The sequence below is a fragment of the Drosophila albomicans genome, chromosome 3, assembly GCF_009650485.2.
Source record: "Drosophila albomicans strain 15112-1751.03 chromosome 3, ASM965048v2, whole genome shotgun sequence".
Lineage (NCBI taxonomy): Eukaryota > Metazoa > Arthropoda > Insecta > Diptera > Drosophilidae > Drosophila > Drosophila albomicans.
In genome coordinates this window covers 6,185,270-6,213,209 of record NC_047629.2, presented here as the reverse complement: position 1 = coordinate 6,213,209, position 27,940 = coordinate 6,185,270, and the positions used below count along the sequence as shown (strand labels likewise).

General features: G+C 43.2%; 1 protein-coding gene across 14 annotated transcripts; it reads right to left on the bottom strand.

Annotated features, from left to right (window-relative positions):
- Positions 1-54: 54 nt before the first annotated feature.
- Positions 55-27,209, bottom strand: LOC117568791 (ryanodine receptor). 14 transcript variants are annotated; one of them, XM_052003896.1, is made up of 28 exons: positions 27,126-27,209; positions 24,981-25,139; positions 22,909-23,112; positions 21,750-21,827; positions 21,300-21,688; positions 20,721-21,245; positions 20,527-20,651; positions 18,535-19,957; positions 17,535-18,138; positions 17,273-17,372; positions 15,493-15,697; positions 14,672-15,437; positions 13,370-14,529; positions 12,869-13,063; positions 12,687-12,802; positions 10,322-12,594; positions 9,782-10,261; positions 9,525-9,662; positions 8,967-9,253; positions 6,817-8,914; positions 6,466-6,578; positions 5,422-5,770; positions 5,311-5,331; positions 4,469-4,769; positions 3,971-4,105; positions 3,487-3,906; positions 3,105-3,306; positions 55-3,051 (listed from the first exon to the last, which is right to left on the bottom strand). In XM_052003896.1, the coding sequence occupies exons 2-28, from the start codon at positions 25,032-25,034 to the stop codon at positions 366-368; spliced, it is 15,447 nt and encodes a 5,148-aa protein (XP_051859856.1). In that variant the 5' UTR covers positions 25,035-25,139; positions 27,126-27,209; the 3' UTR covers positions 55-365. The 14 variants fall into 14 exon arrangements, with proteins under 14 accessions (XP_051859856.1, XP_051859858.1, XP_034105533.1 ...); XM_052003898.1 differs by having other exon boundaries at positions 3,971-4,081; XM_034249642.2 differs by lacking the exon at positions 6,466-6,578 and adding an exon at positions 6,074-6,183 and having other exon boundaries at positions 3,971-4,081; positions 8,967-9,241; positions 12,869-13,021.
- Between the last annotated feature and the right edge of the window lie 731 nt (positions 27,210-27,940).

Sequence of the window (27,940 nt, the reverse complement as noted above, 5' to 3'; positions counted from 1 at the left end):
TGTGTTATTCATGTGTCTTTAATCAAATAAATAAAGAAGACTGTTCCGTTTGCCTTCGGTAAAAATGAATCGATTTATTTAGAGTTTGAGTTAAGAACATTGTTTATCTATTTTGTTTCACATTTTGTGTATACATTCTAGAATCGTCATCATCATTATTGGAAAAGGTCCATCATATACATATATGTATGTAAAATAGATTGTGTTCACTTAAATGTAATGTATTTATTTATTATAGACTAGGAGAATAATTCAAACAAGTATCATCATATCGATATTCAACCATATATAAACTGCGTCCATTGGCATTCGTTTTAAAGTAGTTGTTGCCTGGCTTACAAATAAAAAGAATTGAATAAAATCAACTATCCTCCGCCACCGCCTCCTGAGAGCTCATCCTCATATTGCTTGCGGAAGCAGTCTCCCACCGGGAAGAAGTCCCAGCTACGTTGTTGGTACATGTTCCAAACGTATGTTTCCTGACCGGTGTACTCTGTGTCTGGTTTGTTAATCAAATGCATCAGGAAGAACATGTAATTGGCGAGATTGTGCTCCTTCTGGACGTGCGTGTCAAAGCCATGCGGGACTATATCAAAGAAGTCTTTTCCCATGCCACATATGAAGCAATTAGACTCCATGTTGTCCTTGACCGATTCCAATTGATCACGCAGCTCACCAAAGGCGTCAATGATCAAACCCTGGATGATAGCCAGCAGGATGACAATGACGAAGAAGAAGAAAGTGATGTCGAAGATGATGCGGTAGACCTCATAGTCATCGCCATCTGGATCGCCAATCTCATCACCAATACCACCGCCCGCTCTCACACCCTTATACAAGTGGAAGACAAAGCACGTCAACATGTCGTGGCATTTCTTGTCCACCTCCTCGTCCTCCTCCTGGATGTAAAATTTGCGGAAGAAGTTGAACGCAATCACCGTGTAGATGTATACAATAATCGTGAGCAGCATCACGGTCAATACCAGTTGTTTGCCATTGTGCGTGACCGACTGCAGAATGGTGCGCAGTGTCTTGAAGCCAACGGCCACATCCAGCAAATGGGCGGCAAAAAAGAAGTTGTTAAAGTTGCCCATCACGGAGAAACTGAAGTACCACAGCGAGTAGAGGAAGGCATTGTCCGTGAAGGTGACTCCCGCTTTCCAAACCTGATAGCGCCAGTCAATGTTCATGATGTACTTGAAGATGCCAGTCTCCTCGCTCTCCTGAGCCGCAAAAGCGCTCTTCTCCATGCCCAACAGATTCGAGATGGAATCGAAATCGTAGGTTTCACTGTACTTTTGACGCACCTTCTTCTTGACGAATTTGTCCCAATAGTTAACGGGGAAACTCTTTGCCGAAATGACCAATTTATCCCAATGCGATTTGAAGTCATCATCTTCCGGCTGTTCGGCAATAAATAGACCATCGAACTCCAGACGACGTGCGATTTCCTTTTCGCGCTTGAAGATGGCCAAAGGCACCTTCAAATGATAATAAGCAATCAACATGGCCAGCGATACCAGAGAGTGGAGCATGGCAGCAATTCGTAGCACATGCTCCATATAGAAGAAGTCCTCATCAACGTGTACAAGTTCCGGTATATCATCATCCTCAAAGTCCCCATCACCAGAGCCTCCGTCACCTGAACCGCCAAGACCAGAGCCAGCCATATCGGGTATATCTCCTGAACCCGAGCCCAAGATCAGTTCTTCCTCACCCGAACCTTCGGACTCCTCGGCAAACGAGGTCACCTTGTAGAAGAGCAGCATAAAGTTAATGCTGAAGGCCAAGACGAGCGCAACATATTTCAAATTGTAAAAGTTTCTGGCCAGGAAGCTGACGGCACGATGTGTGTACTGCGAGAAGTCGATTTGGTGCACAGCTGGTGTTTCCTGTGGAGCTGCCGATGATTTCTTGGCCTCCGCCTCGATAGAGGCCATAGCTGCTTCTTGGGCCTTCTGCGCCTCCTGACGCTCTTGAGCCGCCTTCTTAGCTGCTTCGCCACCCAGAAGATCCACTATGGATATGGGTTCAGGATGGACCTCACCCTCCAGCAGTTCACCAGTCACAGCAGCGCCATCTTCGGGACTTGATTCACCGCCCTCTTCTACTGAAGAGTTAGCAGGCGACTCGTGCACCACAACCTTATACATGCCGTTCTCCTCCTTGTTGATGTCCAAACCAAATGCCTGCACTGTACCTGGAGGCTCCTCAAGCGGTAACGGGGGCAGTGCGCGTCCAAACGTTTCTTCCTCGACCACAGGTTCCAATTCCTCTTGTTCCGGCGCCGGTCCACGCATCAGATTTAATAGTATGCCAAAGATATATCGCACAACACAGAAGTGAGCGTAGCCAGTGTAATAGAACATGTAGAAGATGATCTTGAAGAATCCAACAATGAGTTCCGGTATGGATTTGGTTTGCATGACTCCAATTTGATGCTTGATATTCGCTGGGCTTAACATGTGGACACCGAACTTAAGGCCTTCCTTGACTGCGGTAATGGTTCGTCGAATGGGATCTCGAGCGGCACGCTCCTCCTCCTCTTCGCTCATATAGGAACTGTAGGCCGTGTCGCGTTTCACATTGCCGCCGCCGTCGTCTGTGGCCATGAGACCAGAAGCGTGAGTCATTTCAAAGATGGCATCCTCACAGAAATTGACAAAGGCTTCGAGTTTCTCCTTGTCGCCACCCTCGGTGACAATGGAATAGAAGAAGGCTCGCTTGGATTCACGAATTTGAGGTTTCTCCCATTGCTCGATGTTGGAGTCCTTGATCTCGAAGTAGACACGCTCGATACGCTTTGAGCTGCCCAGAATTTCAATGCGACCCAGGAACGGCTCGAAGTAGTTCAAGACAGAGCCCGCTGTCTCCAGGAATCTGGCCAGCCGCGGCTCATTGGGCATGTGTTCACTGAGGTTGGTCAGCAGCACAGCCAGGTTGAAACCAATCTCCTTTGATGGCTCGTGGAAACGCTCAACGAAGGCGCGGTAATCGATTTTGCCCTCGTGATTGCGTTCGCAACAAGCCAAAAGGAAATCCATTTCTTCCCTATTAAAAGAGACATGGTTAAATCTTAACTTGAATATTCATTGATAACTTACGGTGTGTAGTTCTTGGACTGTTCCATTTTATCTCTGAAATCTTTGGGTATGACCCAGCCCTCGTTCTTCATGTCGATTTCATGGAAGCTGGGAGACTCAATGAGATCGGCCAACTTGAGGAACATGTCGAAGTACTTGAGAATCAATTCCACATTGCTGGCAGATTCCACAAGGGTGTCAACCATCTGCTTTCCAATGGTGCCTAAAGGAAGATAGAGATTATATTGCTAAGTACACTTTACGTATTTCCTTTGGAATGAAATCTAAACAGTTTGTCTGGTAAAGGATGCCTTCTAGCAGGATAGGCTTTAAGTGTTGAGAGTGGTAGACAGTTAAGTCGGTCAGTCAGTCAGGAGATATGTATGTTTTCATAATGCCTTACCATTAACAACATTGCCTTCCAGCATGGACAACATCATGGTGATCATATCCTTTTGCAGATTCAGCAGTTCTTTAAGCAGGTCCACCTGGCTCGAGTGCTTCGACAGTTTGTCCTGCATGTGCGAGAATAGGAAGAGGAAACCACCGACAGCATCCCACAATCTGGAATGCGCCAATGCCTGCTGATTCAAGGTGCAAGGACCTTGGATGACCTCAGTGAGTGTGTTGAACACTTGACTAGCCACACCAATGGCCTTAAAGAAGTTCGCTTTTCCGGCAGGATCAATAATCTCTTTGCTGGAGTAGTGCCAATAGAAGTCCATAATCGATTCTTGTAGACGCAGGAGGTAATCCACAGTGCAAATGACCACGTTAACGGTGGTCGTGTTGCCAGCCTGAGTACGCAAATAGTTTTGCCATTCTGGAGGAGATGATTTCGTGATAAATTAAATTTGTAACAATTTATGTGAGAAGACATTTCTTACCCAAATTGTGACCCTCGCAGGTAAGTTGGATGAACCGGAAGAGAGCACATGTGAATTCGGCATCATGCATATTCTTCTCACCCGCAGCGCCCTCCGAGCCGACACCAAGACCTGCACCCGCACTTGGAATATACTCTTTGTTGTGTTGTTGCAAAAATTGCGTTGGGTTTGACAACGATAGCGGGGATCAACATATATACGGGATATACGGATGGTGGTGGTGGTTGATTGATTGATTGGTTGGTGATTGGCATGCGGATTTGTTGGTTGGGTGATTGGGAAAGTAGTCGGATGGAAGGAAAGACGAAATCAATAGTTCAAAACTTAGAAATACTTAGGACAGATGCATGAGTTGGTGCCACAATAATAACAGTAATCATACGAGTAATAAATTATTCAAATACATAATCATCATAATTACGATAATAATTGAAAGTTAAGAGGCCAGCAAATTATAAGCAGGATGCTACCACGTCCACTATTAAACTACTCTCTTACCCTCGGCCTTTGTGTTACGCTCAAAGGCATCCAGATCGAGGACACTGCACGAGTTCATCAGGCCAGCAATTGATGTAAAGAATCCAACATCCTTCTTCTCCTTCAGATGATTCAACATGCCCATTTGGATATCAATGTTGCCGCCGCGCAGTATGGCGATGCCCAAATTGAGTGTCGTCATGACCATCTCCGAAGGTATACCTTTGGAGGCGGAAATGTGCAACAGCACCATTTCGGCAACGCCACGATTCGAGAGACGCGCTTGGTGGAACAGCAGCTTCTGCTTCTCCATTTCTTGTTCCTGTCAGACAAGGTTGACAATTAAGTATTTTAATAACTGAAATTTATCTGCGTACATATCAAAACTGCAAATTGTAATGAACTCTAATTTAGTTATAGTCGAAATATTTCAGTACATATTTCGTTGTACCGTTCCGATATTTGTTAGTATGAAATACTTTTAAAGTTTTTTTTTTTTTACTAATTTTAATGGAAAAAGAATTACAGTAAAATGGAATCTTCAATTTTTTTGGGATACAAAATAACTTGATATTTTTCTAGAAAAACATTTAAAATTGTTGTCAATTTTGTAAGAAATATTCATTACAAATGCTATTAAGCTTCAAAAGAATGTTTCAAAAGAATAATGTAGGTACTATAAATGAACGATAAAATGTTGGGTACATCGCTCTCAATGGTGAATGCGCCTTGCATAAATAAATTTTATGTGTGACAGTTTGCAGTCTTGATATGTGAAATACACAAATTTTTTAGTTGGTTTATTGGCAGTTGTAATAGAACTACTCATTGTTAAAGCTGGACTAATTGCTGCTTATAGTTACCATTAATCGTGATATTCGACACTTATGTTCAATCAATCGATTGAATTGAAAGCATTGGGTTAGGTTGATTAGTTTTGGTTAATTGGGCATGAACTTGATGTTGAAGCTTACATGAATACTTGTTCCTTCGCCCTCTTCGCCGCCTTCGCCACCCTCGCCATCTTCACCGCCTTCTTCCTCTTCTTCGCCACAAGATTTGGCCGCAATTTGAGCATACGACATGTACAGAAGATCCTCTTGAAGTGCGCCACTGCGCTCGGTCATGGCGCCGCGACAGAATGTCGTTACAAGCTGAGTCAATGGATCCGGCTTACCATCGGTTTCCTCTTCATCCTTCTTGGATTTCTCAGATTCCTCAAATGTTTGAGTCAGATCCTCAATCATAACCTCTTGACCGACATTCTCCTCCTGCAGCCATTGTTCGTAGTAAGTACGAGCAAAGATATTGCAAGCACGATGTCTATGGGTAAAATTTTTGATGGCGTCTATTAGTAAAGAATATTAATAAATCACGATTGGCATGCATTTAGTTGTGCTATTATGTTTAAAACAATTTGCAACACAAAATGAAAGGAGAGCACAAAACTAGGGATTTTCGGATCGCCGAAAGGTGTTTATAACCCCTGCAGATCTGTATATATCATAAATGTAAAAAATGGAAATTAAGAAAAATGAAAGACAGATCAATCTGTTGCTTTTTGGGACTCTGCAAAGGGTATTATTATGTTATAGAATAGATATTAGTAATTCACATGACTACCACCTGCTCATACGATATAGATGCTTGGCGCGTAAGCTTGATATAACTGCCTGACGACGAGCGACCGAAATTTTGGAACTCCAACGTTTTGTTTTGTTCTTGGCGCCGGTAGCCTATATTGAATCGTATAATATACAGCATAGCGAGAGCATAAAAATATATAATAATATAGCGCATGGGTTAAGGTCACAGCAGAGTGGTATTGCGTTAGTAGAAATCAGTTAATGATGAGAGGAATAAAAAAAAACGGAAAAAACAGTGCGAGATTTTTTGGGGCGGGTCAAAACTCAGTTTAGTTATATAGTAGTAGTTGATTGTTATTGCTTTGTGTGTCTACGATTCCAATCGGTTCGATCGATGTTAATACATTCATATATAGTAGTAGAGGTAATAACCTGGGTAGAGAATGTAGCGATGTTTGACGGAAACATGCGATTACGGCACGCTTCCTCTGTATCGATACAACGCTCCTGTAGACATTTTTGCTCTGCTGTTGTGGATGGTCGATCTGTAATTGTTTGGTTCACGAGTCGGGTTGACAATTATTTTGATCGATGACAGTTCACGATTGTTGAGGGTACAAAGTTTGAGATTGTGAAGAATTGAGAAATGTGCATAGTTGAAATAAATGTAATCAGAATCAAGTAATTAAGTATGAAATGGTAAAAGAACCATAAAAGATAAAAGATAAGTACTTGTAAATGTATTTGCAATACCAATATACGTCTTTTGGGACATATACTTACCATGTGCAATCCAAACAGAACCTTGGCCATTGCCACAATGCGATCAACCGTCTCCTGGGTCTTATCTTTGCCTTTCTCATTCGAATTGGTGTTGACCTTTTCCAGTGCTTGTTCATCGACCAATTCCTCGGTTTTGCCCAGCTTAGAGTAGAGATAATGCTGCCAGGACATCTCATCTGAGGGATCCAGTTTATCGGGCAGAGTTAGCTGATTGCGTGCAAACTCGATGACATCGTATTCGGGCATCTTCTTTAGATATCTATCCTTGCAGTGCTGCACCAGTTCCTGCTCTCGACCGGCAAACAGATTAAGGCCCACCGGCAGTAAACGCTTCAAACAGGCGACCATCAAACTTGCTTGCACTTCCTTGTCCTTGTCACGCTTCTTGTCCCTGTTCTTCTTTTTCTTTTTAACCTTGCCGCCCACTGCGGGGACGCCCTCTGAGATGGCAGAGCGTCGAGTGGCCGTGGGCATAATCAGGGCCATGTTGTCAATTTCATTGGCCGAGATAAAGTTCTGCTCCTCCTTGAGGAAGTACTGGCTCTTTGACCAAATATTGAAAATTTCAGCGACATGATTGTACAGCTCCTCGGCTTCCGGTATGTTGTCTTTCAGCCAATGATTGCGCTGCAAGTCCACGTATTTGATGAGCAGTGGATAGAATGAGTAAATGTCACGCACAAGCAAATTCCAGTCCTCCTGGAGTTGTGTTTCCACCTGTGAAGTGTCATCGGTGGCTGACTTGATGAAGCCGCGCATGCTTTCCTCTTTGTGGAGCATGTTCTCAGTGCGCTTCTTCACTCGCTCGGCGAGCGGAAGGAATGGATCCTTCAACAGCTCCTCCGAGGTGTTGATGATAATCTGCTGGGTGTAGGCGGCAATGCGTGTCATCCATGGAGCGTTGTCATTGCCAATGTTCTTCTTGATCATCTTAAGAACGTTGCGCAGCAGCGAGTTCATGTGATCAGCGGTTACCATGGTGACGTGATTGCCACTTGTGGGACTGACGTTGTCGGGTCCCTGGGACCACCAGAAGGGCAGATAGGCACACAACAAGGGTAAAATGACATCTATGATATGCGGAGCATCCGTGTATGTTTTATCGGACTCTACAAACTGATCGACTTCACTAAGGATCGCCTCTAAATTGGGCATGCAGCTCTCCATTTTGACCATGATGTCTTGTGCCTCCAATGAGTGATCCGCAATGCGGTTGAGCAGCGAGTACTGATTGTGTTTGTTGAGATGCGGCTCCAGATAGGCAACAGGGAAGCAGGAGCTATAAGCGCCAAGGCACGAACCCAATGCGGGCCGATGACGTTCGATTTCGGTCTTTAGATACTTGCGATCGTGTGTCAAAGTGGCATCGGTACCCAGATGATAGAGGGCAGCTAAAATTTTGTAAGAGGCCACTTGAATCTCGTCCAGCAGTAGATCACTGCCATAGTCACAGGCTGCCAAGTGATCGAACATCGCCGTTAGTACAGGTAAAACAACCTGATTGACGTAACCCAGTGATGTGGAAGTCTTGAGGTGCGTGCCACGCAGGTGACTGTATTTTCCATCCTGCAGATTGAGAATTGTGTTGCCCAGATCATCGGAAGTCTGATTGAAGAATGTTAACATCGAGGTACGAATAAACTCTGGACAATTTTTGGTCAAGGTCTTGGCATCGATACCCTTGACAAGCACTTGCAGACATCGAACCGTGATGCGGACATCCGGACCAAAGGCGCTCAACCGATTGCGCAGCAAAGCGGCCAGCTTACAGAATATGGATGCCACCATCTCCTTTTCCTTCAGTGAGGCAGCTCCAATGTTATTAGTAGCCGTAGCTATGGCAATGAAATAGTTGCGATGAGTTGAGAAGTACTTTTCCATTAGAGGCAACACCACTTTCGAGAAGAACTTAATATCCCGCGATGCGGTCTTAAATGAGGTGCGTCGACTGAATGTGGTCGATGGCTTGAGCAGTTTCATGTTGATGGTAGCACGGTCCAGATACTGGATGAGCTTTTCGAGCAGCGAATAGGAGAAGCGCAGTTCAACAGCTGCCTGAGTGGCTCCGCCTTCCTCAACAGCACCACCCTTAGAGGGCCTAGCAATGAATCAAATTTAATATATCGATCTCCGAGATGGGCTTAACTTACTTGTGCAACTTGTATCCTTGGTATTGCATGTACTTGAGGAACTCCTGTGAACGCTCGCGGTCCTTCTTCTTCTCCTTGTCGGTAAGGAGATCATAGGGCACCAGCTGAGGATGGATGACCCCACCACATCCATTGAGCTCCTCGTTCTTCTTCTTGGCCCAAATGTCGTGGGAGTTTTCAGCCAAACGTTCGGCCATATTCTGCATTTCCCTGCTTAACGTCAGATTGCTCATATCCACAGGATGTGGATTGTAGTTGAAAGGACTTCCCTCGTTCTGAAAATCATGCTATTGTTTAAGCGCCCGCAGTGTGTAAATAAGTGTATTTCCCGCGAGTCATGAATCGCGATTTGTTGTGGTGGAATTTCGATATGGTTTTTGATGTAAGCAGTGATTGACCAATTGTGGGTTAAGGGATTCCCATTGAAAGCGAAAGAAAATTCGTTTGTCGTTAGTTGAAATAAAATGGGATTTTCGTTAGTTTTATAGACGGATTTAAATATCAGATATTTTCATATATTGAATATATCCGAATATTCTATGACAATTGAATACATACAATTTGGGGCTTCGACTGACGACGCGTCGAGCCACGATGATTCTGGGGCAAATCCATTTCTTGGTGTTCCACGGTCCAGCCAATGGCCAGCAAACCCTTCAGACATTCACGCACCGGATCACGGTAACGCTCACGTTCCTAATATAATAAAAAATAATTTATTTAGAAAGTATTCTAGTCTATTAATAAGTTCAAGATGAGGTGATTTCAGATGTCCAGTAAAATATGATAAGTAGATTTGTGCTTCCACTACGTACATATTCGCTGAGCATATTGTAAGGCTTGAGACGAGGGTGCTTGCGTTCGCTATCTGATCGCACTTCGCCATATGTCCAGGCACCTTCCAATCGACGACTGGCCCAAGCATCGTGATAGTGCTCACTGAACTTTTGCACCAACGAATTGAGATCGTTATCAAGATGCACATTGTTGGTATCGATGGGATTGGGCACGTATTGCGGTTGGTCGGGAGCGCCCATTTGCCTGCCATAATAGTCCTCGTCGGTGTTCTTTGAGAGACTGTAGTCTGGTGGCAAGGCACAGCCAATGGCAATAAGGCAGGGCAGAGCTTTACCGAACAGTTCCGGGTCATAGTCCATGTTGCTCAGCGAGTCAAAAATATTGGAGAAGAGAAGCATGGTAAGTCGCTTCTCCTCGTCGGACGAGGCCCCATATGAGCCTTGGCCTTGAGTGGAGCCGTAGTACTTGGCACAACGATCGAAGTGCAAAGTGAGCAGCTGCAAATGAATTAAATGAGCTACAGATCAAATAGGTCAATAAATCAGCAAAAGACTTACCCTGAGAGCAACCGTCGTATACTCCGATAGTTTGGATACATCAACAGTCAACTTGCGCAATAGCTTGAGCAGCATGGCAGGTTGCATTTGTGATGTCAACGCGACTAGGAAATCGGATACAGCCTCACGTTGCCCCTTGGTCAGCATACGGTTCTTAGATAACCTATAGACCGTGTGCAGCGTAGCATCCAACAGACTGGCATAATTCTCCGCCTCATTGTAAAACTTCGAGTGCTTGATCAAAAGTGGCAAAATCGAGTTGCCAATGTATCGGTTCATGGCTAGAGCCATGTCACTTTCCGATCCATCACTCTTATCCAAAATGGTGGCAGTACGCAGATCGGGTAGGAAAGCATCTTCCAACAGTCGGTAGAAAAGATCTTGCGTTTCAATGCCGTACACGCGCTCCAGAAATAGAACAATGCTCTGCTTATTATTGGGCAAGAGACCGGAGGGCATATCCGATTTCGGTTTCTCCTCGCCTGGAGCTGTTTGTGTTAGGGTGAATTTCAAACTGAGCACACCCTGAAGGTCTTCCAGTGGCACAAGAGATCGCAAAATAGCTCTAGCTCTCAGTGATTCGTTCTTCCCTTGCTCGATTACAGATACATCCGGGGCACATCGGCCCAAGAGATCAACCAGCGTACAATAGAAATTCAATATTGCTGCTCCGGTATCGATATAGTCTTCGTCTTCATCGCTCTCGGGTAGCGGATGGGTGAAATTCAGTCCGGCTATGGTGCCTTCAGCCTCGTCTTGCATCTTACAGCGATCCGAGATGCGTTCCGACATACGATTTGCCTCGCAAATGGCACGGAAGAGACCTTCTCCTTCTCCTCTTAGAGCCGGTCCCAAGCATTCTGGACGACGGATAAGAAGACGAATGACAAGGTTCGCATTCTCCTCGACACTTTCACCGTTAACCCAAACGCAATAGCGCAAGAAGTCCAGATATCTTTCGCCCTCAACGGGATCCCAACCTAAATCGGGATAACCTTTCTCCACTAATTCCGAATTGCTTTGCAAGCCGCATCGGGACAAATAGACGGCAATTTTCTCCAAATAATGTTCCCTAAGTGCCAGAGCTAATTCTGTGTTCTCCATCAAACTCGAGTATGCCACATCCAGTGGAGTCGAACCACGCAGACTGGGTCTGGCCAACAAAATATTTGCATTGTCCAGGAGGAAATCAAAGTGATCAAACATGGCCTTCTGGTTTTGCCGTCCTGTCCTACAGAAGTAGCACAAGAATCGACAACAGGCAACGACCATTTCATGTGAGGTATCCTTCTCCTTTGAGGGTACACCCTCGGCTCCGTCGGTCTGGGCAGGAGCATCGCTCTGCGCCTGTGCACGACGTCCTAGCGTATTCATCATGACCGCCATGACGTTCTCGTGAACGCGCAGGATGCGTATCAAGTCAGGATGCTGGAAGAATGTGGCGTTGTTTACCAGCTTCCAGAGGCGCTTGCGCATTAACTCTTCCTCCTCTTGGCTCATTTGGACAGGCAAGAGTGCTCTTATCTGGCTGAGGCCAACCCACATCTCAGCGACATCATCTCGTGCCCGATTGTTGATCACATAGGTCTTCTCAAGAGCTCGTACCAGCTCACCAACAGTATCGTATTGTCGCACGAGTAGACTGAACATTTCGCGTACCAACTTTGGATTTTCGATTTGTGATTCTTCAGCCCAGCTGACAATGGTTTTGATTAAGACTTTGCGGAAAACCTCTTCGGGTGTCTTTTTCTCAGGCTCCTCCACTTCCTTAGGTCCCTCCTCAAGCTCCTTGACGGTATTAATAAAATTATAAATTTTCGTAATGGGACCGGTTTTAATTTCTTCGATCGTAGTTATCTCGGTACCATCGGGCTCCTGCAGCGCATTCAGCGATACCTTCTGCATAAGCAGATCGTGGAATTCGCAGAGGCGACTGCGCAAATCAAGGCCACAGGTGCAATTATCCTGATCGTCCGCTTCAAGATTCTTAAAGCAGAGAATCTGATTCATTTGCTCTCGTGGTGGACAACGGAATTCTTTGGTCTTTTTGGCCGCAACAGCACTTGGCAAATCGGATTGCTTAATCTCGATATAACGTCGCAACTGATCAGTTTGCAGATCTCCCACAAAATCATGCGAGAATGCAATAATGCTCTCCACGCGATGACGCAGTTGTGTATCGTAGAGATGATGCAAGAGATAGCACATTTGCAGCTTGGCTCCCTCGGCCATCTTCATGGTGAGTAGTCCCTTACGATGCTCGTCCTTTCCCTCTGAAAAAATCGAAATAAAGATAAAGATAAAGATAGATGATTGCTCTTCTCTGTTTCTATGAGGATCCAAATTCAGTTCAAGCGTTTCCCACCTCTGGCGAATGTGGCATCCCAAGTTTCCGGATCAACCATTACTAATAGTTTCTGAACGTCGTCGTCTGTAAGGACGCCCACTAGCAGTAGGCGATCGGTCAACTTGATCAAAGGCCTGGAAAAAGACACATCACAGGACTTATAAATTATTTGTAGTGTAAGTCAGAAAGTCAGTACTCACAAGAAAAGATTTTCGTTGGTCCAACCGATGGGATCACGGTTGTGCACCTGATTGATCTCCACGGCATCTTTGAGCGCCTCCATGACGAACTCTCTGACTACTTCTAAGGGGAACTTCGGGGAGTACAACTGATCGATGTTGGGTATCGGTTCGCTGGAAACACTTGGCATACTAGATGTTGCAATCACAGGGGGTCTGAACGGTGGGAGTTGTTGTTGTTGTTGTTGTGGTGATTCGGTATCGGTAACGGTATCGATTGGTGGTGCATTGAGAAGAAGTGTTGGATCGATGCAGGTTGGTTGGTGGTTGGTTGATGTTGTTGATTTGTTTTTTTTTTTGTAGCGATTGAAAGTATTGGAAAGAAAATGAGCAACATTCGAAACAGAGACCAAGTGCAAAAGTAGTGCAAGGTAGGAAAGAAGCAAATCTTATATGCATATGAACCGTGTGGATCTTGGCTATGTATCTAAGGAAATATAACTTGGATCTGAACACACTTACGTAATTTCTGTCATACGCAGCTGAGGACGCACAGATTCCGTGACCAGGGAACGCAAAGAGTGGCGCATTTCGTCCTCGGCATAGAGCTCCTTGAGTTCGGCACCTAATGGAGTAATATACTCATTCTTACACACTTCCATGGTCGTTGCATGCGACTCGAGGTGAAGAGCAATCAGCAAATCATAGAAGCCCTGACGTAGTGGTCCACTCATATACTCCGATCTGATGGCATAAAGCAGCTGTTTTTGGTCAACGTGCTGGCATAAAGCATGGGCGGCGCGATAATTGGACTGATAGCACAAGGCAGCGTACAGAGTGAGTGTGTGCGCATGGAACGAGAGCAGTTTGTCCATCTCAATCAGCTCCAGAATGTCAATGCAACGGTCCTCCTCGGGGATATGTAGCGCCAGCATTGAAACAGGATCTTCGCAGAGCATCGACCAGCCACGTATGTCAGACAACTTAAGAGCGTGCACCTGCAGTGATGTGTTCGGGACACGCGCCCATTGATGTGGACGCAGACACTGCACCTTCAAGCGGGGCGGCGACTGTGGATTGATGTGCTTGTCACTGGTTGGCAACACGGCAGCTGATAGCGGCAATGTGGTTGGAGTGCGACCGAGTTCAATCTGTAGAATTTCCTTGCTTGTGGCCTCCACAAAGATGGCTGGGAACAGCTTGGTGTCCGGCTCCATCATCCAGCGATGCGAGGTCTCCTTGCCTTCGCAAGTGAAACGTATAATGCCAGTGGCAGTATCCACAAAGCAACCCACGAACATGCCTTGCGATGCACCCTTGCCTGAGGCATCTTGGGTTACCTCGTTGAACAACTCGTCGGCACGCACCACATAGCAACTCTGGCGATCTATGCGCTCAATGGGCACTTCGTAGTAGTCCTCGATATACACGGAGCCACGTCGCACTTTGTTCTTGTTGAACTCGCGACTGTGCAAATGATATTGTGTTGTCACCCACCCAACGTAGACGTGTGTGGGATCCTGGCCGGGGAAGATACGTACGCCGTAGAAGTATTCGTTGATCAGCTTAAGGCACTCGGCATCAAACATCTCATTGCCCGAGGACTCGACGGGTGGCTGACCCAGATTAGTTGAGCTTAGCTGCTTGGGTCCCTGCGGTACAGGACTGGGTGGAATTTCAGCCTGTTAATGGATGACGGTTATTCAATTGTTTCTATTAATTCACATGCAATTTATAACTAGCACAAAATATATACTCATATTTACTGTAATTAGAATAAATATGTACATAAGTTGAGTAGTTTATTTAGTAGCTATTACTTACGTTATTTAGACGCAGCGTTGGCGTCCTTGTGGTCATCTGCTGATTGACCACATTCCTGCCATGTGCCACCGTGTTGCGACGTTCCAAAGAGGTGTCTGCCGTTCGAGCACCGCTCTTGGACTCGCGACTCTGGTCGCGTGATTTCTTCGAGAAGAACTTGAACGGGCTGCGTCCACGTTTCTTCTTATCATCCAAATCATCACCCAAGCCGTTTATGTCCAGCACTGAGGATGAACGTTGCATCTCATCCAAAGCGGCTGTCATGTCTGATTCGAAGGTAATGTTGCGGGTCAAGGAGCCTTTGCGTGGTGGTCGAGAGGGTCCACCACGCATCATGTGTTCTGCCTCCGGTTCGGTATGATCATCAAAGTTGCCACGGGTAAGCCCCTTAATGTCATTCATATTGAAGCCACTCTTAAGCATATGATCCATGTGTGCGGCATTCTGGGTTTGTTGCTGAGCGGCAGCCTCTTGGGCCTCACGCATTAGGCGGTATTGTCGGATTTTGATCTCCTCCCAGCGACGCGCCTTCTCTTGCTCGCTAATGAACTCACTCATGCAAGTTACTGGCAAAGAGAGACGCAAGAATTCCCAGTTGGCCTTTTCCATGGTCTCAAATGTATTATGCGATATCTTCAAATGTGGTGGAGTATCAGCACCTCCAGGAATACGGGTGACATCAATGCGGCAATCGGGCATTTCTTCAGTGTTTTCAAATATGGGCTGATCCTTGGTATACCAGTGGGTAACCGGTCGTCGCATATTGCTAATAATAACTTTAATTAAAAATCAAATCATGGATTTAAGTTTATCATACTTACACACAGAACGGTTCATAACCCTCCTGGAGACCGCAGGTCGTAAAGAACTTGAGGGAGTCCACATCCTGGCCATAAATGAGGCGTGCCTTTTGGCCAACACCCAGAGTGCAGGCGGGAACAAAGCCAACTCCCTCAGCAGTCACATCGGCGAATGTTGTCTCACCTCCCAGAGCATCCATGAGAAGTTCTCCATTCAACGAGAAGCCTAAGCGAGTATTATAACAGCATTTAGGTGAGAATCTTCGCAATAGTATATAATGTCTTTTATAAGTAATCTTAACGAAGCTGCATTTAAGGAAATTAAGAATTCTAATTAGGCCAAAATCGCCGCATTATCAAAAAATGTGTGTTCTCATCGACTCTTTATGCCTTGACTTTAGCTATATAGAAATCAGAATTCACTAAAAAGGCGCATCGCACTAGAACAAAACAAAAGTCCTCTAGGGATAAAATACGTGCGTATTAAATTTGTATTGTTTTTTTTTGCAATTCTCCTTGCCATTCTTTGGTTTAGTATTGAAAAAGCTGATTAAACAGTTCTAACTGTTAGCTGACATGCTAAATTTTACATAATGTTATTTATTTAATAGTGCGGAATGAAATTGAGAATCATTTGAAATATATAAATTAAATTTGCTTCAATATTCATTTATTTATTAATTAATTTCAAATTTATTTGACTTGATTAAGTTTGAGCACTTTTAAGTTAAATCCGCGTTAATTAACTTTATTTAAAAAATAAATTTGCGAAAAAATCGATAAGGAAAAGTACATATATCATATGATTTTTATCTCATTCCTTGATTAGTTAAGTAAACTTTGAACTTAATGCTAAGGGTGTTATTACAGGCAAATAGTAATAATTAACAAGCTTTTTGAGATGAGCTGATGTGTCACCTTTTCAGCAGGTATTCCTTCAATATTATGCGACTGTTAGGCTTTGTGTTCAAAGTAACAAAAATTGGGTGTTAGGGCATGGGACATTTGTTGGACTTATTAACAAAAATTATGTAAAATGTATAATTATATTTCTGGGGACTACAAAAAGTGACCGTAAAATGTAAATATAAAAAGATTTGGATCAACGTGTGTGTGTTTTCAAGAATTTCGAGTAATGATACCCTACGTTGAGCTCATGTTGAAACGATATCGATATGGTAAACTGCTGTCTATAGGTTCGAGCTTAGGTCATTTTCTTGATGTCATGGAAGTGCAAGGTACTGTAATGGTAATTGTACTTAGCTGTCATATAGCAGGGACCTGGTTGACATTTAGTAGATATCAAAAGCACGGATTTACAATTCTTTTTTTTTTGTTTTTTTTTTGTTGGGGTTTTCTTTTTGGTTTTGTTTACATTACAACAAACGAGCATTTATGTGCGTTTCTTACTAATTGTGTGATCGGCTAGATCTAAAAAGACTCCGACTATATCCCCAGGTCCACACTGTTTCCCGAAGGATTCACTGTTGCCACCGTAGACTTTCTCTTCCTAAAAATTGCAATATTAATGTTCAGAGTGCATTTCGAATATAGTATGTTCGTGTGAGTCTTTTCGCAGCCCCATTACAAATTAAATTTATAATTTATTTTTGTTGGTTAATGATCAATTATGAGTGTATTGCTAAATTAACAAAATAAAATGATTAGAAAACAAATTATTGAATGAAGAGAGAAGAGTTAAACAAAATGCGTTCGATCAAAACGAAATTGTAAATGTAAGAAAAACAACGAAGGCAACGCAATATTGCGTTGAACTGATAGTGTGTCTAAGGGTCCTTACTGATGGTTTGCTCCTTAACATCGATGAAACAACCAATGACGTCACCAGCTTCATAGCGAACACCAAAGTGCTCAATGGATCCGGCGTGCATTTTGGTCACCTATAATCAGGGGTGGGGTTTGATTTTTTTCAATTGATCTTCCATTAAAGCGATACCAATCGACGTGTCTGGCATTCACATCGCATTACCATTGATTGATGAGAAGGGCCCCCAAATGCCTATGTGAAAATTCTGTCAACCCTTCAACCCTTGCATACTTACATTGTGGCCATCGAAGGCCCAACTGGTATCCTCGCTGCCCAGCATGGCGCCTGGATAGCAATCAGCGCGTGCCCAACCAACTCGCATCGGACCCGCCGTTAGCACCTCGAATTCAAAGTACCACTTGCCAAAGGTGACGGCATAATTGCGCTCTACACGATAAGTGCGGAAGGCAGCGAACTTGAGTCGCTGCGCCTCAGCCAGTAGAGCCTCGGTGCCTTCTCCAGTCGGTGGATCCAGCACGTATCCGTAGACCAACAGGGTGCGCACTGTTTCGGAGGCGGTGTCGCGATTGGCCTTTTTGATGGCCTCATCCACCTTGGAGTAGGGCACCAAATGGGGACTGCGATGATTCTCTGAGTCTTCGTTGAGACCGTAAGTCCATCCCTGTTGAATACGCTCGCGTGCCCACAGATTGTGTGTATTCTCGGCCAGCTGATCCACCAGCTCCTCCAGCTTTGGAGTCAGCGTCACAGCGCTGAGATCCAGCGGTGCTGGCTTGTAGCCATTGGCCTGCATGAAGATTTCATTGGGCAAGCGCACGGGGCGAATACGTGCTGGCGGCTTGTCCATGGTAATGTAGTAGCCCAAAGAAATGATTGTCCTGCGATTAAAAAGTGAAAGACATAATGACAATTATCTTGATATTAAAAAAAATTGTGCTCGCATCCAAAAAAAAATCAAGAAAGAAAGCTCGAGTGTGCTCGACTGTGAGATACCCACTACCCATTTGGAATAAAAGCAAAATATTGCGATATTATTCTCAAAATATATTAAAGTAATATACCAAAAAAATATGAGAAATTGTATATTTGGTATATTTACATTCTAAATACACCATAGGGTGCAAAGCGACTAAGACCCCTAGAAAGTAGGCGTTTTTGCCCATTAAAAAGTTTTTTTTTCTTTATATGGTCGGGGATGCCTTCCTCTTCCTGTTATATTACTCAAATGCAAGCAGCTTATAGTGGATACTTGGTATAGAGGATCGATTACTTACTTGAGCGTTTGGACTGCAAGTTGATTATCGTAGCGCTTTTCCGCTGCGGGCAGCTTCTCAAATTGGGTGAGACAAGGATGAATGCGATGATAGTCATCGCGATGCTCACCCCAAGACCAACCCGCATCGATCTTATTTAAAGCCCACATTTCGTGAATGTTCTCGGCAAGTTTTTCTTTGATTTGGTCTACAGAACTGGGCAAGGAAACACCTGTGGTGTCGACAGGCTTGGGCACAAACGGTGTATCGTCCTCGATAAGCCATGGTCCAGCTAACACATTTTTGCTAAGATTGCCAAAATAGAAGCACGGATCCAAGCTGAGAACCTGATGGGGCATCAGACACTGCACCAGCGCTGAGAATCCCATGGGTGGAGCATACTTCAAGCGACCGTGATCACCGCCAAACAAGAAGCGGCAACTGAGTTTCGATGAGCAACTCATCACGGGGAAGAACATGCCATCCAGATTGAAGTCCCTGAAGCAGCCCCGCACTTTGGCGCCGTTAAAAGTGAAAGTGATGACGGGAACCGAGAGATCGATTGCCACGCCAATGACATCTCCCTTGCGAATGTATGGCTCCTCTGGTAGGGAATCCACAACGAGGGTTTTGCGTCCACCAGTCCACAGGAAGGCGCCGTCAAAGCCAAAGGAGTAAAGGTCATCGCCCACGCCGTTGCCACCCCACTTCTTGCCACCTCCTGGATATGGCACATAGCCCGAGGTATTGGCCCAACCGATGCGCAAATGGGGCATAATGTGGGTGGTCTGCTCGATGTGATCCATGGTCACCTCGAAGTACCATTTCTGGTACATGGAGGAGCCATCGACACGACCCACGAATATGTTGGGACGAATGCTGGCCACGTGATCGACCAGCAGAGTCTGCAGCAGAAGATTCTTGCCGGGCAGCAAAAAGTCACAAATGTTGTTTTGCGAGGAACGGACAGCGACTCCGTTACCCACGCACAAAGAGCACAGGACATCGAGTACTTTGGGATCACGACCATGTTTCTCCAACAGCGATATAATCACTTTGATATGCTCATCTCGCATCATGTTCAGAGCTTCAGGCGAATCGATGAGCACGCAATGCAGCACATCCAACATGCCAGATCCTTCGCTGGACGCCTGAGAGCCGAGACGTGAGAAAAGCCAGTTGAGCCGATTGCTGTTTGCGAACTGAGCGCAATTCGTGTGGTTGCCCTTGATGATGGCTGCCAACAACTGGTACAAATAGGTGGAAATCAAGTCCCAACTCTGACCAGTCTCATCACCAGCCAGGAAGCTGGCGAGGAAGCCCTGCGAGGTAATAATGTTGATCTTGTCAATTGCCTCAAGTATAAGGTTGAGCACGCCCTCTTCTTGGAACAGATCCTGACGATTGCGCAGGGCTCTGAATCGATTCTGTTTCTCCTCGTGCTCTGTAAACATCGAACATAATTAATGAGAGAATTATTTTTTGTGTTGTATTTACACTGTAACCGTACGACCATTTTGTGTAGACCTAAAATAACTATAAAATAATCATCTTAAAAAAAAATATGAAACTAATAAATTTATATGAAAAAATAACAAAATGATCCATTAAATAAATTTTTGTGAATATTAGGTAAAATAACAAAAATTACTTTAAATGTTAAAAAATGTAAAACGTGTCAATTTTAAAATAAAATTTTCTTATTAAGAGAATGCCATGTCGAAGAATTTAGTAAAAATAGTGTATATAATGTATATTTAAAAAACTCAAAATATTTTTAAAAATTGATTTTAACTGCAATAGATTACTAGTTAGAAATAACAGAATACATATTCATTCATATGCATTATGAATCTTTTACAATTACAAAATAAATCTTTTACAATCTTCATTATTTTCAATGTTTAGCTGCTCTAGATACCATAATTTTTTTTAACAGTTCGGTCATGCAATCATCAAGAACCGCAGCCTCTGAGAAATGCAGTGTAAATGAAGTATTGTGCGTAAGCTTACCCATGTCATCTTCTGGCTGGGAGAAGTAGTTGATCAAATCTTCCAAGCACATGACCATCTCGTTGAGGTTGACTTTTTGGAAAAATATTGAGTGTCGACGATTAGATTGCAAAGTCTCCAGAGCGCTAATTATTGGAAGACATTGGATATGTTACTCAGAGTATAATCAACTTGTGTTTAAGTTTACAACTTACGTGATGAACTGGGTGAAGAGACTGCTGCACTTGCGGATGACGCGTGCAGTCTTCGATTCTTCCTCCTGTGATCGGGAAAAATCAAGACAATCGTCCATTTTGCCTTCCTCATGGAGAATGGCCTGCTTCTCTTCCACTTTGCCGACACCCTTCTTTTTCGTTTCGTAGCTTTTGTAGCTGAGCCACAGGCTGGATTCGCAATGTTGGACGATGACGGTGGTGTCTCCGTATTTGATGATAGGTGAACCGATGACCTCCAAGTCTTTGTCCTCCAACACTTTCTTTTCGTCGTCTTTTTCTTGCCTGAGGCAGAAAGTCGTCGTTGCAATCGATGCTTCTTCCTTCTTGACAAGGATTAGCTCGTTGCTCTCGTTGACGCCCAGATAGCGTCCAGTTGTTATATGACGTATACGCATGGGATGATACCAGTTGATGAAGCCGCCCGTCCACTTGGTGCGCGCCAGCTCTAGGCGCCACAAAGAACGTGCCTGCGCCATGACCACGCCTCCCTCGTATATGACAATACTGGAAGAGGATTACAATTAGTCTCTGATTAATAGAGCTGGGAATTCAGCTTACTTTTGACCTGCTTCACGTCCCCAGGTGCTGGGTATTGTCAAGCATTCGTCGCCGCCATGAAAGAATCGAAGGACATCTCCGCCAAACACATAGCCCACATACTTCATGCGGGAGATGCCAGTGCCGTAGGGTTGCACCGACCAGTGGGTAACGTGGAAGCTGGCATTGACAATCGACTGCTCATTCTCCTTGGTTGTATGCAGATAACGCTCGGTGGCCACAGATACAAGAATAAGATCGTCTCCCACACGCACCTTTTCACCTTCGGAACGTTGCTTGCTTGCGGGATGCACTGTCCACCAACAGGCTTCACCCTGACTGTGCTCCTGCAGACCCACATCGAAGGAGAGCTTGTCGTTCGATGACGACGTTGACAGGCAGGCCAGGTACTGAAACAGAAATGATGATCAGTACGTCAATAGATCCATTAATAATTATATGCAATCTTACCATGTCGCTGTTGTGATGCCTCAAGAGTATGGCATTGCCGTAGAGCAGGGTTCTATGCCCAGATCCGGTGCCCTTGCCCTGTGGATTATGATAGTCTTTAGTAAGTGTTGCCACTATGTGATACTCAAGGACAGACTACAAGGGATTGGTTTGTTTGGTTTCTACACTACTTAAATCAAAAGAAACACGTGAGGTACGAGAACGAGTAGTAAATATGCCATTCCAAAAAAAAGAGTATTTAATTTGTACATTTGTAGTAGTAGTTGTTGTCTGAAGTTAATTGAAAGTGCAAGTACTCGATCGAAGTAAGGGTATGTTGTGATGTTAGATGGGAACATAACGAAAACAGTTGAGTAATGAACTGACTCCTCCTCGGCCTGGTTTGCCTCAAAACATATAGTAAAAAATACTTAGTATATATAGTACATAGAGAGAAAATTACAGAGAGTTACGCGTCTGAGAACTGCAGTAAATTTATTAGACTAGGCTAAAGCTCGCTAGACGAGAGACAGAGAAGCAAAGAGCAAAGAGCGTAGAACAGAGAACAGAAAAAAGAAAACAGAGAGCAAAGATAGCAAGTAAGTACTACGACTACATACTAGATTATACCAAAGTAGTATAGTAAGATAGAGAAAATTTTTAGATAAAGATACAAAAAGAGAAAGAAGCGCGATTTATTATAATTCAAAAGTTCGATACCATTAACGAACGTTCTGTATACTTACAACTTGACTATCCTGTTGTGTTTATGTATAAGAAAAATTTTGAAAAATAACGAAAAATTTAGAGATTACAATTTGCGTAAAAAGAGAAATGGGAAAATAGTACGAATATAGTAAGAACATGCAGATAGGATATAGTTGGAGATATATATGAATTTAAATGTCTGTTGCGGAACGAACATTATATCATTATAACGGTCGCATTAAAGTCCAACAGGAAGTGGATATTGGAGACGGTAAAAGTAGCGCAAGGAACTGGATAATATTGTATTGGGTAACGCTTTTTTTGTTTTTTTTTTTCGTATTTATTTGGGACACATTTGATTTATGCATTATACGTATTTTTTTTACGTGCACATATCTCTGAATATCATCTATGAAGAAGTTTTTCTGTGGATCTGTGCACATGCAGATCGAATCCAAATGATTGTACTTACGGTCTCTGATCCGGCAGCTGTCACCAGTTCCTGCAGGGCTCTCACGGATAGGGCCTGCTCAATCACGAACACGCATTGCGAGAGATCGGGCGGAACATTCTTATCGGCAATATTCTCGAGGAAACAATGCCGATTTCCAAATCCCTCGGCGGCCAAACAGACACGCTCTCCCGTCGCTGTGCAGGAAAGCGTGACCATATCTTCCTGTAAATGATAAGCGCGAGATCGTCAAATCAATTGTCAAGTGTTAATGATAAATTCAAGATGGTATTCGACTATAATTGCTAATTGTCAAGTGTGCGACATTTCTTGACCCAGGCCATGATAAACAGTGTTGCATATCATCTAAATACCAATTGGTAATTGGTTACCCAAGCGCCCTCAATGGTCAGTTGACCAAAAGCTATATACGCACACAGACACACACAAGGGTAGTAAAACATGGCCGAATGAGGAAATGAGTCGATGAGTAGAGAGAAGTTACAGGCTGGCTGCCCAACCTCGACTCGACCTCGACCCCGACAGCCGACAGTTGACTCCGGACTTGAGAGCCCAATGCCCTAAGTCGTAGTCGTGGCACGAACCAATTGCCAAGTCAGATGGGATTGTGGCCAGAATTGTTGTGTGTAGTCAAAGTTAAATGAACGGTAATGGATTTCGAATCGAGCAATTTACATAATTTAAATACGAATGAAATGCCAACTGCCGTTGTCCGATGTCCTTTAGCCCTGCCAATCGTCTGCCCTCAAACTATTTAAAAATGAGAAAATCCAACCGCAACTAACACATACATATTCGATGTGTATAGTATGCATGTAGATTGTGCCCTATGCCATGAATCTATTTGCATTCGACTTACGCTTGACATCGCTTTGGCTAAGTGTTTTGGCAACATTGCACATTTAGGCCTCTCAATGCGAATTGGCCAAATGATGGGTAGCATCTTTCGATAGTAACTATAAATTTTGATGGAATTACCTTTAAGCGCAAACTTGACGTCAAACAACTAAACCGAAACAGCTCCCCAGACGTTGCTGTCCCCAGGAAAGTCCCAATAGCAATCACCCCCCCCAATCTCAACACAACCCAAGCCTCTAGAGAGATCTGAAGCGCAGACAACAGACACACAGAAGAAATATGGTTGAAGAGGGTGAACCGTTACAGTTACAACTGTTATTTTAGCCTATGTTTTGGGCCATATTTATTGAATTTAACGTGAAGCTGAAGAAAAAGACAAACTCGTGGAGGAGGTGGAAGTGGCAGTGAAAGTGAAAGTGGAAGCAGCAGGCCTACGGGCATAAACAAGATACGCTCATCATATCGTACTCGGGGTGATGCCGAAACATAGCACAATGTTTATTTATTGCAGCAAGGTGCCAAACGCTGACCTCGTTGCCCCCAAAAGGGACCATGGTCGGCACTTTGGCCAGAGGGTTGCCAACTGTTCAACTCTCTGTTATACATAACTCGTACATATTTACACATAATGACTGTCATTTTCGTAGCCAGGTGTAGGCATTGATATATTGATGCATTTGTCAGCTGATGTGTTCATTCGATTCTTTCCTTTTCTCTGCAGCATCAACAACAAACAGCAGCAGCAGATGCTGCCCCTCTCCATGTAAAGTGAGGCAACAAATCTGTTGAAAGCTTTAAACTCAACTGTGATTGAAATTGTGACCTGACTTTTGTATTTATTGGCAGCTATAAAGAAAGCTAGCGGTATGTAAGGATGTTTTGCCCGCATGTGAGACCAGCAACCATAAATAAATGCAATACATTCCTATACAGTATCCTTTGCGAAGCATCCTTCGTTGAGCTCTAGCTCTAGCATCAGCTCTAGTCAATGCCTCACATCGTTAGGCTCAACCGACTCTCCCCACTCTCCCACCCCCTGCGATCCCCTTATCACTGTGTGTGTGTGCTTTATGATAGCAATTGTGTGAAATCCCCGTTATATTTTATTGACTGAACGTAATTGATTTTAGATGATTTCGTTGCTTGCTTTTGTTTTGTTTGCATTTGTATATTTATCGATTCAAGTTTAAGCACTTGGAGTACTTGGTACTTACCGTTCTCAGGAATGAAACATCATCCTGCTCGGAGCCACCTTCCGCTTCAGCCATTTTGCTTGGTAACGCAACGAACGCCGCGCCCAATCAAAATTCTATTCAATTGTTTTATTGTGTATCGAAATATTTCGAATATTTGTTTATGTGCTCCGGTATCTCCTTCGGTTTAAAAGAAAACAAAACAATAATATTCATTTATAAATCAAAGTGTTTGATTTTTTCTTTTTCATTACTGTGCATCATTGGCAATTTGATTCAAATTTGATTTTCGTGTCTATTAATTAATTCAGAGCCTAAGCATATTTCTTTAAATATGGTATAATTATATGTATTCAACGTTTCAGTTTATTGTTCAAATTACCCTTATTTTTTTAAGTACATTTGAATTTCCTAAATTTTCTATTGAAGTAAGCAGTTGTTATAATAGTACAAATGTTTTTATTTTATCAATTTGAATCGATAATGTGAAATGTATTTTATAAATTATTTATAGAATTATTAATATTCGTATTGAAGAAGAGTAAAGAAATAATTATTACAATAAAGAAATGTTTTATTTTATCAATCTATTTAATTTTGATTATGAGATAATAATAATTTGTATACTGCTCGTCAGAATAACTGCAATTTTGTTAAATATTTCAATATAAATTCATTTCTGTATGTATATTTTAGAACACTATCGATAAAATTTATTTCCCTCTTTCTACGTTTCTAACGCACCAAACAAATAAATAGAGATGTCTGAAAAATATAACCGTAACTATATTTTTTCACAAAATTTCCATGATCCTAATATTCAAAAAAATAATTGGCAACTCTTAATGCGATAAACAAAAAAATCTTTAAATGTTCTGACACATTCCAATTGTAATTCTTTCAGCATATACTTGCGCAAGTATATAAATATATTATTCAATGGATTAAGTCTCGCGAGAGCAATCATAACATTTCACCCATTCTCCCCAACTATGCTATTGCTACTCTCTCTCTCTCTCTCTCTTTGACCCATTCCTTTCTGCTCTCTTTCTCTTTTGGCGCGCACGAGGGCTCGTCGGATTTTAGTTGGCCATTTGCTTTGCTTGCCAAGTTCTTCGCCCAGCTGTTCAGCCGGTTTCTGTTTGTCGCGTTTCTGTGTCATTTGTCGTTTTGCATTTTGTTGTTTTTCACTTTTCGCGTGGTTTGCAATTCACTTTGCTGCTTTATGTGTGCTGTCTCTTGGCATGTTTAATTGTATAAATAGGTATATTATATTTTTCTGGGGGTTTGCCAAATTTACTGCAGATAAATCGGATGTTACGTTATATATCTATATCTAAATATATATATCTAGATAAATATGTATTTATGTAGACTATAGTCTACATATAATTATTTTTTGACTGATTATTAGCACATATGTTTTGTTTTTTACATATTTTAATTGATATAATTATGGGATATTTTATTATTTTCGATGGAATGCAGTATTTAGAGTTGGAAAACTAAAACTGTGTTTCTTCATTTATAAATTTTTTTTTAGCTTGTCTGGAGTCTTTCGTAGGATTAGGGCGGCCATCGGTAATCCAGGGTCCGATGGCACGCAATGAGGCTACGCGTCGGGTTGCGTTGCGTTGATTTCAAATTCCAAAGAATTACCCGGCACTAGCTAATGATATTTTGAGATAGTTTCGTTCAATACATTCGGTATTGTAGTATCTCTGGTTCACTTCTTTCAGGTTTTCTGTGGCTGGTTGATAGACATTTTGGTTTGCCAGCAGTTCGGAGTGTTTATTTTTGGTCTCATCGGCGCACGAACGTGGCCCGAAGCATTGACGAGCGCACACATATCCAAAAATATCACACGCAAAGCCCTGGGCAGCACAAGAAACTGGCACAGAAACCGAAAATTTTTGTACAAATTGTTAATATTTTCCGTAAATTAATTGCATTTTCTTATGCAATTCCCGGATTAATCACTTTGAACTGAACACGCGCTGGAAGCTCGCTGCGGCACGTTGGAGCCAACTCAATGGATTTTCCACAATTTCCATGAGACGTTTTCAACACACACGCACGCATTTATACATTCATATATTTCTATATGTATATGTTTTATATATATACTCGATGCTAGTGGGCCAACGGAAGCACAGCAGAACTTACTTTTCGTGTCGATATTACTCTCTAGACTGACGAGCACGGCAGAAAGCGACTACGAGTATGCCGATGGCCGGATTGCCGATTGCCGAGTGCTGAATATACTGAAAATACTGCGGCACGCAGCATGCGGCGACGAATTGTGTCTCAGTGCACAGTGGTGCGAGTATACGCAATCTGTGGTCGCTCAGGATTAGCGGGATTACGCCACTGCGTTTCAGCACACTGTGTTTGCTTAGAGTTTCTCTCTCTCTCTCCCGCTCTCGCTCTGTGTCTTGCTCTTGCAGTTGTTCTCTCTTGATTGTTGATTGAAGTGGCGCAAAGTGGGTGAATGCGAATGTGTGTGTGTATATGAACGGGTGGCAGCTTGTTGCTTTCGGCCCCACTCTGTATTCGTAGTTTTAAGTGTAGTTGTGCCAGTAGTCGTAGCTGTAGGCTCTGCAAAAGAGGCCAAAGGCTGAAAAACAGCTGTTTGCGAGTACACTGACTTCATGAGCTTCTATCAAAATAGTATCTGTCTGTGTACATTTGAAATAAACATCTTTGAAATATTTTGGTTGTACTTGTTTCTAAGTAGTACGTGTTCGTCTTATACGTGTTTCTGGCAATGATTGTTGAACAGTTGCCAAGACTGAGTGGCCCAAAAATGCTTGTAGTTGCATGTACCATTAGAAATTGTAATGGGCTGGGTAAAAATAGATGCATATATGTACTAAAATGTGTGGCGAAAGATACAACTAAAGATAATTGCATTCGTATAGAAAATATGCGATGTATGCGTTTCATTCAACTTGAACTTGCCAAAAACCGTCATCATCAGA